Below are 13,936 nucleotides of genomic sequence, written 5' to 3' on the forward strand. Positions count from 1 at the left end.
TTGATTTTGACTATTTTATTATTTTCCTAATAAATATCAGATCAGTGGGTTTCTATTTTTGGAAGTCCCTGTTACATTTAATTGATTTAAATTACAGATAGAAAGTAAATATTTAAGTGGAGTGTGTCCCTTACACATAAGGGTTTATTAATTTTCATGATATGATCAGGTTGGTGTATCCCTCACTGAGAACCTGCAGTATGTTTTCTGAGTTAGAGCGAGGGTAGAAAGCAGCTTTGCCAAAGAACAGAGAATAAATCCGAGCAGATCAGCCTCTGTGTTACTTTACATGTAAAATAATACTGTTGTTCATGCCTGCAGCTCACAGGTTCAGGATTCACACTAAACCTTCTGCCACAGAGAATACTGGCTGAGGTCATGCTAAATCCAGTGCCTCCAGCTGTATCCCTGACTTTGACCTTTCCTCTTTGGCCCCCCACGAAAAATCCAGCATCACTAATTTAGGTGTGAAAATGGACCCCAGCCTAAAACTCGACTCACATGTCAATGCTGTGGTTAAATCCTCCATCTTTCAGTTGAGGCAGCTGTTAAAATGAAGCCCATCCTGTCTAGATGCCGCCTTGAGACTCTGATCCATGGATTTATCATCGCTCGCCTGGATTAATGTCTTGTGTTTGGAATAAGCCAGGCCCCCCTCTCACATCTACAGCTGGTACAAAACACTGCTGTACGATTTTTAAGCAAACGAGAGCACAAAAACCCCGGTTTAGTGGACCTTCACTAGCTTACCATTCAGTTTCCAATCCATTTTAAAATTCTTTTATTTGTTTGGAAGTCTCTTAAAGGTCTTGGCCCTTCTTATTTGTCTGAGATGTTTCACCCTTACACGCCATCACCTGCTTGTAGATCAGCTAACCAGGTGCTTTTGACTCTCCCAAAGACATTTTATAAATCCAGAGCCTTTGCAGTTTTCCTAAAACGTGGAATGAGCTGCTGCTAGAGGTCAGGCAGGTAAACACTCTCCTGCTGTTTTTAAAACTCGTTTAAAAAAAAAAAAACCCAACACCTTTTCTCCTTGGCTTTTATACCAGCGTGAGTTTTCATCTGTCTTGAACTTTTACCCTTTTTGTACAGACCTTTGGTGCTTTAGAAATAAAGTGGCATGTGTTTTAAAAGGAATGTGACAGGAAATTTCATTACAGCATTTACTTTAATGAATTTACATTGGTGTGTCGTGGTAAAACATAGTGATTAATCTCCTTTATTTATTAATAAGGCCAAAGAGTTTTTGGCCAAGCTGAGTAAACTGCAGGATGATTACAAAAACTAAACTGTGTCTGATACTACTGTGTAAATACCTTCACTGAACACTGTCAATGTATTTACTAATAGAGTTGGCAAAATGACATTTTTTTTTTGTTTTCATTTAATTTTCAAAATTTAAGAACATCCACTGTTTAACGTCTTCATGGCAACGTAGCAACAGTTGAAATGAATCTTTCTCTGCTTTTAAAGACAAATATGCAAGTTGTCTGCAAAACAGTGAAATGAAAGGTTATACGGTTTAAAAAAGAAAGACAGAAAAATAGACTCCTAGTGGCAACATGTACAGTGCAAACAAGAGTAGACCCAAGATTGAGCTTTCAGATGCACCATCATTAAGAGGGGCTGCTGTAGAGCTGTGGGGGCACATGCTGAAATAAAAAGTCCTTCCAGATAAGTAAACTGAAACCACTGACACGTTTGAGCCAGCATATCATATTTGAGAATGATATCTATATATGTTTTCCTTTTTATCAGCGTGTGTTTTAACGATTGAGGTTGACTGTGTCAAAGGCAGCAGGGCTGCCAGAATCCAGAGTTAAGAGAATATCATTAACAACATTAGAATGACTGATCGAACTAGGCTTTGACTTTGACTGTGGTTTCTCTTGTGAGTATGTTTTATTGAAATTTGCACTGCACAGATCAACACTGAACCTTCTGTTTGTTTTCATGCATGTAAAAATAATACTGCTGTGTGTCCCTGCAGGTGATGCTTATGACAATTAAGATTGTCACAGGCTGGGTCTCCGACCCAGCACTCTGAGTTTTCTTTGTATTTTTTGATATGTTATTAGTTTGTGTTATTTCCTATTTGCCTTTAGTTTAGGCAGTTATTGTTCCTGGGTTTTCTATGTTTTGGGGTTTTCTATTTATTTCATCACGTATTAGGTCTGTTAAGTTGTGTTGTCATTTCCTGTTTTATTCTGACAATGTCATGTGTTCTTTGTTCATTATATTTAGCTTTCCTCTCCTGGTCCTGTCTTTAGGTTTATGTCTGTCAGCTGTTTTCCCCCATGTGTCCCTACTTCCCCTGATCACCTCATGTCTGTATTTAAGCCTTTTGTTTTCTTCATGCCATTGTCGGTTCGTCTGTTTAATCTCACCAGAGTTACAGTTATAGTCATGGTCTTAGCCTGTTTACCTCGCCCCAGTTATAGTTAGGGATGGGTATCGAAAACCGGTTCTTGTTGAGAACCGGTTCCCACTGTTTCAATTCCTTGGAATTGTTTGCCATTTTTGCAAACGATTCCCTTATCGATTCCAGTCGCCCCGAATGACGTCACCACGTTGCGGAGCGTCATTTACCTGGCAGGAAACACGGCGCCTAAGCGGCTCAAACGCTCAAAAGTTTGATTATACTTTATGAGAACCGATGACAACAGGGCAACTTGCAAAGTAGATATTTCATTCAAGGGAGGAAACACTACGAATATGCAAAAGCATTTGCTCACAAAACACGCGATGACACGCGTTTTTAATTCCGCTCCGGACTCGTGACTCTCAACCCAGCAGCAGCGCTAACGTTTGCACGTCCTCTCCCGTTAATGCGGCAGGTAAATAATCAACTAACAGTGCATATTATGTTAGCGCAATCTGCCTTATTACAAGACCTGCCATTACTGTACATGTAGGTGACCATGATGAGAGAGACAGACAGAGTCTGGCTGGCGCTCGCTGGCAGTTCTCGCTGCAGTCTACCGGTAGCGTCTCCTTTCAGGCCAGGATAGACTAATGTCACCGAGCAGTGTCTAAGTTTGTGGTCAAAGGCTTGCACCCATTTGCCACAGCAGATGCCCCCGATTTTTGATAAGTGAATGTGTTTAATTGTAGGCAGGGACATTACTGGATATTCTTGTGTAATTGCCACAGAACAATTTATGTTATACTTTGTTATTGCTACAGAAGAATGTTGCAGCTTTAAGGCAGGGATGACTCCTGGAGTTCTCACTGCATATGCTTTATTTCACAATCAGATCGATTCGATAACAAAAACATACAGCAGCTCCTCTCCTACTCCTAGCCCTTCGCTGCGGTGGAAAAAAGAACGACTTCAATCCCCTTCAAGGAACATACGTACAAAATAGTTTTCCTGATACACCAATGGGGCGTTCAATGCCATCTTGTAAATATGAGTACTCTGGCAGAGTAACAGTTCAAATGAAAAATACAACAGAACAAACAAGCAAACAAAAAAAGAAGTGTGGGGTACCTTTGAACCAATGAACAAAGTATAACAATTTATACTTTTTAACATAACCCGACCCCGTCAATATGTGATATGTCTCACAAGAATATTTATTTTATTATTTTACATTTACAATTTTTTTTTCCTGGGGACCCTGTGACACCCCATTGAAGAGCCGTAGGCTGGATCTCTCAAGATCTCACTGTTGGGTTTGTAAGGCCATGTTACTCCTAAATTTCTATCTTGTTCAAAGAGAAGATATAAAACAAAGCTCTGAGCTAATCGACCTTAGTGTTCTCCTTTTTAAAAAAAAAAAAGAATCGATAAGAGAATCGATAAAGAATCGAATCGTTAAACAGAATCGAAAATGGAATCGGAATCGTTAAAATCTTATCAATACCCATCCCTAGTTATAGTTCTAGTTTTCGTTTGTTATGTTGACCTTAGCCTTAGTTTTTGTCTTTGCCTGCTTATGTACTCCACAGTTATAGTTATAGTGTTTGGTCTTAGTACCTTATAGTGTTTTGTTTCTTAGTGTTTTGCCTGTTTGTTTTGGTCTCTTGGTTCATTCCCTGCCGTCATCGCAATAAAGGTTCACTTTTCTGTTAATCATTACAATTCCTCGTCATCATCTGCTTTTGGGTCCTGTTTCCACATACATCGGCGCACCCCGCTGTGACAAAGATGTCCAAAGCCCTCATAAGAACTTCCATCAGATGAAAATAGGGCTACGCAATTTTTCCCAAAATGATAATTATGATTATTTGTTACAATTATTTATGATTTTTGTAACCAAACTTTTATAGTGCATTGTCATTTAAAGAGAAGAATTCTGGTTCATATTTGCACAAATTCCTGAATTAAAAAAAAATTGGCCTTACTAACATAAATTCAGTGCACTGATGCACTATTTAGGCTGTATACACCGCAGTACTTGATTTGTTTTTGCTTCACATTGTATTGACAGAACACACACTTCATTATGGTTATTTAATTGTGGGAAGCCAAAATTGTGATTGAGATTTACCTAGTTTTACCAGAACAACACCAATAGGCAAAGTATTTATGATCATAATGCTGAATGTGGTTCTATTCATTTAAGTTGCACCACCATCACATAAAATTTAAAGTTTACAAGGTCATGAGTGCTGTTGGTTCCACAATTAAAAATGTTTGGCTCTACTCCAGAAAGCGTGTCCAGCAAACCAGCTTCTTCTCATTAATGTACTTTTCAAAATGCTGTTCAACATCATTTAATGACTATATTTCCACACACAAACCCGTTTCAACAAAATGTGACAATAAGATTGCTGAAATTAATTTTTAAATTAAATCTCAAAATTGTTTTAGCTTTGCCTTAATTTAAATAGTCTCAGATGTTGTGACAGACATTTTTCTGTCACTGTTTACGACACACCATGTGAGAAAGATTACACACATAAGTCCATTTATCAAGTGGAACACAAGCTGTAGCTGGTATTAATCCTGGATAAATGGGAGGGTCGAGTCGGTAATGATATCTTTGATTTTTTTTTTTTTGCCTGTCCTGTTTGGCTCTTTTACATCAGAATTATTGTCTAAAGGCGAAGAAAGATGCCCAACGGATTTACTTTACCAAATTGACCATCCCAGCCAGTGGCGTGTCTAGAAAATTTTTGTTGGGGGGGCCAGGTAGGGGCACAGATTTGGAGAAGGGTGGCAGATTTAATTGGCAGATAATGTTAAAAACAATTCTACCAACCGTTAACCATAATTCAATAACCCCGTAAACCTAATAACCGAATGCGCTTTTAACTCTTATTAGAATGAGATTTTAACCACTACGGTGCAAAGTTTTTAGATACTGCGTTGATAAAGTACAAGAGATACAATCAGTCAGTTTTTATTCAGCATTCAAGGACATCCATATTTGCATAGTATTTTTACTGACATGTAGTGCACATATGTTTTGGGCAAAAACATTTTTGAATATTAAAATACAAACATTTTTAACATACAATTGGCAAATTAGCCAATGCAAAACCGATGCCTGTTTAAAAAAAAAAAAAGAAGATAATCTTCTCACAAACTGGTGTTTGATTTTGAAACAGGAAAAAAGTGGGGAAACAAATGAAAAGACTAACATTTGAATAAAACCTGAAAGCAAGTAAATACTTTATACAGCGGGGCAAAAAAGTATTTAGTCAGCCACCGATTGTGCAAGTTCCCCCACTTAAAATGATGACAGAGGTCAGTAATTTGCACCAGAGGTACACTTCAACTGTGAGAGACAGAATGTGAAAAAAAAAATCCATGAATCCACATGGTAGGATTTGTAAAGAATTTATTGGTAAATCAGGGTGGAAAATAAGTATTTGGTCAATAACAAAAATACAACTCAATACTTTGTAACATAACCTTTGTTGGCAATAACAGAGGTCAAACGTTTACTATAGGTCTTTACCAGGTTTGCACACACAGTAGCTGGTATTTTGGCCCATTCCTCCATGCAGATCTTCTCGAGAGCAGTGATGTTTTGGGGCTGTCGCCGAGCAACACGGACTTTCAACTCCCGCCACAGATTTTCTATGGGGTTGAGGTCTGGAGACTGGCTAGGCCACTCCAGGACTTTCAAATGCTTCTTACGGAGCCACTCCTTTGTTGCCCGGGCGGTGTGTTTTGGATCATTGTCATGTTGGAAGACCCAGCCTCGTTTCATCTTCAAAGTTCTCACTGATGGAAGGAGGTTTTGGCTAAAAATCTCACGATACATGGCCCCATTCATTCTGTCCTTAACACGGATCAGTCGTCCTGTCCCCTTGGCAGAAAAACAGCCCCATAGCATGATGTTTCCACCCCCATGCTTCACAGTAGGTATGGTGTTCTTGGGATGCAACTCAGTATTCTTCTTCCTCCAAACACGACGAGTTGAGTTTATACCAAAAAGTTCTACTTTGGTTTCATCTGACCACATGACATTCTCCCAATCCTCTGCTGTATCATCCATGTGCTCTCTGGCAAACTTCAGACGGGCCTGGACATGCACTGGCTTCAGCAGCGGAACACGTCTGGCACTGCGGGATTTGATTCCCTGCCGTTGTAGTGTGTTACTGATGGTGACCTTTGTTACTTTGGTCCCAGCTCTCTGCAGGTCATTCACCAGGTCCCCCCGTGTGGTTCTGGGATCTTTGCTCACCGTTCTCATGATCATTTTGACCCCACGGGATGAGATCTTGCGTGGAGCCCCAGATCGAGGGAGATTATCAGTGGTCTTGTATGTCTTCCATTTTCTGATGATTGCTCCCACAGTTGATTTTTTCACACCAAGCTGCTTGCCTATTGTAGATTCACTCTTCCCAGTCTGGTGCAGGTCTGCAATACTTTTCCTGGTGTCCTTCGAAAGCTCTTTGGTCTTGGCCATGGCGGAGTTTGGAGTCTGACTGTTTGAGGCTGTGGACAGGTGTCTTTTATACAGATGATGAGTTCAAACAGGTGCCATTCATACAGGTAACGAGTGGGGGACAGAAAAGCTTCTTACAGAAGACGTTACAGGTCTGTGAGAGCCAGAGATTTTCCTTGTTTGAGGTGACCAAATACTTATTTGCCACCCTGATTTACCAATAAATTCTTTACAAATCCTACCATGTGGATTCATGGATTTTTTTCCACATTCTGTCTCTCACAGTTGAAGTGTACCTCTGGTGCAAATTACTGACCTCTGTCATCATTTTAGGTGGGGGAACTTGCACAATCGGTGGCTGACTAAATACTTTTTTGCCCCACTGTAGAAGCTTTTGTTAAAAATGTCCTCTTCCTCTAAGACAGCTTCCCTAAGTGCAGACCGTCTGCACTTTGGTAATTTTGCTCTTTATACAGTAAAGTTACAGCGGGATACAAATAACATCAGGCTGCCACGATTTGTTCCCCGGTTTAAATCACGAACAAACAGGATCTCACAGCTGTTTGTTTTTAAACCTATTTTGCACAGAGAGGCAATTTTTAAGAAATGCATTGATAGCAATGTTAAATATTATTACACAGAAAAAAACAACTACATGTAAAATAATCACACATGACGCCTCTGCCTTTGTAAATGGAGGGACAGTAACTGCATCTGTGTACGTAAGCGTGTAAAACCTGCAGACAGTCAGATTAACAGTGTTTTGTCTCTATCTGCCATTCTGCAGTTCATCTCATAGGAAAAAATATGGGGCGCTCAGCGTGACGTGAACAAGGCACATACCTTTGACATTGTGTGACGAACTCTGTATTCCTCGTCCACACGTAAACGCAAAAAAGGAGTTTTAAAAAAAATCTCAGTTTTCGGTGATTCCAAACGCCGTTTACGTGGACGAAACAGCTGCGTTTTCAAAAATACCCGTGTAGGTGCGGACACAGCGTAAAAGAGTTAGTAGTTTATTTTATTACTACCTGTAATTTATTGCAGTTAACTTGTCAAGTTACACACACTTGAAAAGTCAAACCTGAACTCTAAACAGGAAATACTTTTCCTGAACATTAGCTTAAAAATTTACTGGTTGTGCAGCAATTTTTTTTTATTTTTTAAGTTTTTCAAGTATGTGTGTTTTCAACTGTGCAGTGATGCGTAAATATGAAAGTTATGTTAATTATTTTTATCGTGATATTGTTAATTTTACATATTCAACTCACAAGTTTACCTGAATTAATTTCTTTCCTTCAGACTCTCAAAGCTCCTCTGACTCCGCCTCTGACTCCGCCTATGACTCAGGTGTCTCCTGTAAGTATCGTTTATTAATAGTTGCACAGGATCAAACTTTGGGTGTTAAAATTCATCCTGGAGAAACTCATAAACAGTTTTAATGAAAAATATGATTATTATCATTATTATTATTATTATTATCATTATCATTATAATTATTATCATTATAATTATTATCATTATAATTATTATTATTACTATGAAGCGCCTTGAGGCGACTTTTGTTGTGATTTGGCGCTATATAAATAAAATTGAATTGAATATTATTATAATAATGGATTGGATTTATATAGCGCTTTTCAAGGCACCCAAAGCGCTTTACAATGCCACTATTCATTCACTCTCACATTCACACACTGGTGGAGGCAGCTACAGTTGTAGCCACAGCTGCCCTGGGGCAGACTGACAGAAGCGAGGCTGCCATATCGCGCCATCGGCCCCTCTGGCCAACACCAGTAGGCAAGTAGGGTAAAGTGTCTTGCCCAAGGACACAACGACCAGGACAGAGAGCCCAGGGATCGAACCGGCGACCTTCCGGTTACAGATGCGCTTCCCAACCCCCTGAGCCACGGTCGCCCGTTATAATGATATTTATAATTTTTATCATTATTGTTATTATCATTATTGATACGATGCTCTTGCGCTAAGGTCAGCACTTCATAGTTGAAGCTCACAGGTTGGTTCAGTCATGTGACCACGGTGTGACTGTCACAGCTGTGAAGAGTTTCACAGGAAATCTGTGCAAAGGTGAGTTTTAGATTCGTGCGATCATCAGAATGATCAGCTGACCTGCAGGAACCGTGATTATAGCTCAGGTTTGTGCTGGAGCAGCAGGATAAACGCGTCAGGACGAGAATCCTGAGCGAATGAACATTTTTCTCAGCATCAGTCGGACCAAACTGTCACTCTGTCCCACCTCAGCACAGCTCACTATCCTCCTTAACAGGTCAGTTTGGCGGCTGATAGACCGCCTCGGGGAACGCCCCCACCTCACAGGTGCCTACAACTGTCCGCTTAGTCCACAGTGGATTAAAAGAATATTGTGCAACTACACTAAAATACACAATATAAATATGAGGATAAAACCATGCAATATAAATATCACAATAAAATCATGCAAATAAAATCAACACTATGTACCAACACACAGCCTGATCCAAAACAAAATATAATAACACAATTTTCCACTGTGTGATACATGAACTAGTTTTTCAGCATCACCCTGAGACAGGTGACCCTGAATCCTCCCTTAGTTATGCTGCAATAGACGTAGGCTGCCGGGGATTCCCATGATGCATTGAGTTTTTCCTTTCCAGTCACTTTTCTCACTCACTATCTGTTAACAGACCTCTCTGCATTTAACCTCTGTCTCTCTTCCACCGCATGTCTTTATCCTGTCTTGTTTCTCTCACCCCGACCAATCACAGCAGATGTCCTTCGTCTGCAGCTTGTAAGGAACTGATCTTTGGAGTTCCACCAGGGGCTAAAAACGCCTGGGCTTAGAAAAAAAGACCCCCAGAAACAAACTACAGGGTCAAAGTTCACATATTTGTTGTTGTTTAGTGTTTCATAGTTCAAAGTTCAAATCGCTAATTCTAAATCTTTGATTCACGTACAATCTGAGTGCTTCCATTCAGTAAAAATCTGCAAAATGTCACTTTCATTGTGTGTGTTCCCATTATTACTCCCTTATTACACACTTATAACATTCAGTAAAACAAAACAACTACCAGAAGTTAAAAGAGACCAATAAGACCAATAAAAATCACTTCAATAAAGCAATCTATTTAAAACATAATGTGTTTGTATTATTATTTTTAGTGTTGGTGTTCCAGGGTTTGCTCTTCCGTGTGTGATCTTCCAGAATAAAGCTGGGAATAAAAAAAAATAGAAACCGTTATCCAGCTGAAGTCTTCCAGCTGTTGCTCACTAACATCAGCAGGAAGGCGAGCAGCTGTGGGTCTCAGGCAGACACGGAGACCCCGCTCCAGCAGGAGGATAAAACTGGTTCTAAACGAGAACAGGGTCAGAATGATCCTCGTGGTGGTTCTGGTCCTCGCGGGGACAGGACTGCGCGTGGACGGCGGTGAGTGACCGTCCTGCAGGAGGCTTAAAAGTGAAAGTAAAGAGTGACGCACATTTCAGATGATCGATTCGCTTTTTATTGTTGATAGATAGAAAAGATATTTGATCGATTCTAGAGCTTTAACCCTGCTGCACAGGCCTGACATCTCAAAACACAGGAGGAAATAGTTTTCACGAGATGTTCCGTGTCTGTAACTGTCCCCACGGACCGAGAGAAAACTCCGTGTTAGTCCATCCTGAGATGACCGAGTGCTGCTTCTAATTTCCACAAGTCTTTACTAACACTGATGTTAGTGCGTTATTTGTCACACTTACCGTGGAACATATATATACTGGAATACTGGGTATAAAAGTCTGGGCTAAGTCTTCTGTTAGAAGGACTGCAGCAGTCCAGGAGTTGGGTTAACTTTCTTTCATTAAGATTGTTTCCATCAAAGTGTTTGCCAGGCTTAATCCAAATTCAGTGCAGCCATACTTGAACTTATTGTTGTATAGTAGGGGAGACCGGGGATAGTTGTAACATTTTTGACATTTCTGTCTGTAAATTGGAGCTCTTTTAAGGTAGTGGATTCAAAATGTAATGCAAAGTATTTACATGTCTCTGCTATTAAATAGTGCAGCTACTTTCTCTGCAGCACAATTACCCATTGCCTGGTATGGCCTCAAACACAAAGAGTGAAATGTTACAATTAACCCCATAGTCTGGGTTAGTTGTAACATATCCTGGGGTGAAATGTAACACAATGAAATAAGAGTACTAACAAAACATTAACATGTAATCTTTGTTTATTCAACACATGAATGCACTTAGAGCCATTTATGTAGCTGTGTGTGTGTGTGTGTGTGTGTGTGTGTGTGTGTGTGTGTGTGTGTGTGTGTGTGTGTGTGTGTGTGTGTGTGTGTGTGTGTGTGACAGAATGCAGAAATCTAGCTTTTGAACATATTCCAACCCCCCAAAAAGACAAATTATGGAATTCTCTGCAACTGAATATTTCATTAATTTTGGTTGGTCTTCCTTGAGTTTGGCCTCATTGGATCAGTGGGCATTATAACCTACAACTCTTGCACCAATTTTGAACATAACAATGAAGCTGAAAAAATGTAGTTGTTCACCAGCATCTCAACTCCATTACTTTTTATCCTGGCTTACCTTGGTGTGGTTTGCAAAGTGCTTCAGAAAGATGAGGGAATCTGTTTCTTGCACCCATCCTGATTTATTTCCACTACCAGTACTTCCTACTGGTCCATCTCTGACACAGTGGTCTGCATAATGTATGTGTGGGAACACAAACAGTGGAGGAATTGTGTTGCCAATGGCATTAACCGCATATACAAAAGCGACCAGTGAACCTCTCTCTGCTGATGTCGTTGCCCCAACTTGTTTAATATAAGTTAAAGTAATAGTGTGGTAACATCTGCATTATTGTTACAACTAACCCAGACTGTTGCTGTTACAACTGACCCAGACTCCTATAGCTAAAACATTAGCACTAAAGACCTACACAGAATATATCCCCATAGACATACAAATAACATAATTTAAGTTTGATGAGTTTAACTGCAAAGCAGATAATGCTATTAGAAATTGAAATAAAGTAGAAAAACGTACTTTTTGGTGTACAAATTACTTTTTTTGGTGTTAAATTGTCTGTTTTTGACAAAATGTGCTGATTTTTCACGTGTGATAGCAGAACTGAATTAGGCATGCACAGGATGAGTCACATCATTTGAAACTTAGCCCTGATTGGAGAAATTGGAAGTGTTACAACTGACCCACGTTACAACTATCCCCGGTCTCCCCTACATCATTTTACATTTTCTCCTTCCAGCTGAAGATGAGGCGTATGCACAGAATTCGAAGGACGGTGAAAAAATCCTCTTGACATGCATCGCCAGAGGCCAGGGAGCCATCGACGTGGAGATCAAGCGTAACGGGGAGACTGTAACTGAAGAGAAGGGTCTGATGAGATCAGACACTGAGACAAATAAAGACGGCACCTTGGAGATAAGAGCCCATGTGGAGATTTCAAAGCATGACAAGTCTAAGTACAGCTATGAAGTCATTTATAAGAACCAGAACATTAAGGATAACTTCGGTAAGAAAGTTTTCTGTGTTTTCAGACCTGTTGTTGCTTAGGGCTGTGTCAGTTAATGTATTGAGGGCTTGAGTTTCACTGTGAAATTTTGGTGTTTTGCATAATTTATCTATTATTTATAAAGCTGGAAATTCATCTAATATTGTTCTACTCAGACTGTGCATTGCCCTGGAGAGGACCATCAGAAGTCCAGCGGAGGTGGACAGAGATCCATAATCTGGAGTACTACACCACCGACCCAGGTCTGTAACGCTCCTGTTATAGCAGCACTGAAGTATCAACAAAACTGGAGCAGGTCAGATATGCAGAGAATGAAACTAAGTCGGCAGGAAGTGAAAATGAAACAAGCAATCTCATTTTGGAAGTATCAAAGTTTAATGTGGTCGAAACATTGAGATATTTACATTTACAGTTGTGTCCAAAATGATCCGGATGAATGTCTTACCAAACTTACTTCATCTTGTAACACTCCCCTGTATGTAGCTGGTGCCAGTGTGTTAAAGGTTAAACGTGTTTCACACGCAGATGTAATACAAATAAATAAACAATTTGTTGTTTTTCTTATGGGGAAAATGCCAAATGTTACATGCTGGACCAGTATTGCAGCGCACATCGAAGGACAAACACAGAGCACATGAAATGTGTTTTAGACAGCGTCAGTCTAAACAGTTATTTTTTTTAAACCTTCATTATTTAGACCCAGACTTTATTAAAGCCACACTGGGGAAATTCACATTACTGCAGCACAGGGGTCAGCAAGAACTGGGAATAAGAGATATGTTAGAAAATTAAGAGAAAATGTACAACATATATTTTAGCAAAATATTTGTTTTATTGGAGACATTTTTAGTTTTGCTGAACATAAGAAATATGAAATAAAACAGTTGCTTGTCCCTGCAGACTATACTGACACCTGAGTCGCTGACAGCTGTATGCTGGAGACGCTGAGTCCTGTGAAGCCCTGAAGTCTCCATCAGATCTACACACAACACCAGATTTACCAAAACATACTTAATGCAGAGCATTAAGTATGTTTTGTTTTTGCTTTTTTAAAAGTGGAATATTTTCCTTTTAATGCATTTTACAGATCAAGAAACTGATGAGTCAGCATTGAAATGAGGTTCTTTGAAATGAGTTTTTAAAACGTTCCTCTTTAAGCTGAACCTCAGTCACAGTGAACGTCACATGAGGTCAGAGGTGAATTTTATGTATTTTAATAAAATTATCTCAGTTTGTTCATAAGTCTTGTTTCATTATTATTGTGTTTCCTGGTGTAATTTCAAGTGAGCCCTGCAAACTGACCACATGAGCAGCGTGTGTCCAGAAAAGGATGGATGGAGAATTTCATGCAGTCCCTGTTGGAGCGATTTGTTCTTTATTTTTATTATTTTGAAATTTGTTAAAGTTTGTTGTTGGTTAACTTATATCTTTTGTTATTTACACGTTTTATTTGTAGGTTAATACTTGCATCATGTTTTTGTTTTGTTTTGTTGTTTATCTTATTAAGTCAGTCAGGAAGAACTGTGGGGCCATTTTTTTCTATAAATTAAGAGACTGGTATAG

General features: G+C 39.5%; 1 protein-coding gene across 13 annotated transcripts in view; it reads left to right on the forward strand.

The window, feature by feature from the left end:
- The window catches only part of LOC113014344 (uncharacterized), a 90,961-nt gene extending 86,880 nt beyond the window's left edge, over window positions 1-4,081 (forward strand). For 12 of the 13 annotated variants that reach the window (XR_013904868.1, XR_013904867.1, XR_013904869.1 and 9 more), the window contains 2 exons: window positions 322-2,840; window positions 2,919-4,081. Coding sequence is in view for 1 of the 13 variants with exons in the window: in XM_080296707.1 (XP_080152833.1) it covers window positions 322-346 (25 nt within the window). In the remaining 12 variants the exon portion in view is untranslated. Of the gene's footprint in view, window positions 1-321 lie in introns of all 13 variants that reach the window. The other variant, XM_080296707.1, reaches the window with a different exon arrangement.
- The last annotated feature ends 9,855 nt before the right edge of the window (window positions 4,082-13,936 follow it).

Source organism: Astatotilapia calliptera, chromosome 22 (genome assembly GCF_964374335.1).
Source record: "Astatotilapia calliptera chromosome 22, fAstCal68.1, whole genome shotgun sequence".
Lineage (NCBI taxonomy): Eukaryota > Metazoa > Chordata > Actinopteri > Cichliformes > Cichlidae > Astatotilapia > Astatotilapia calliptera.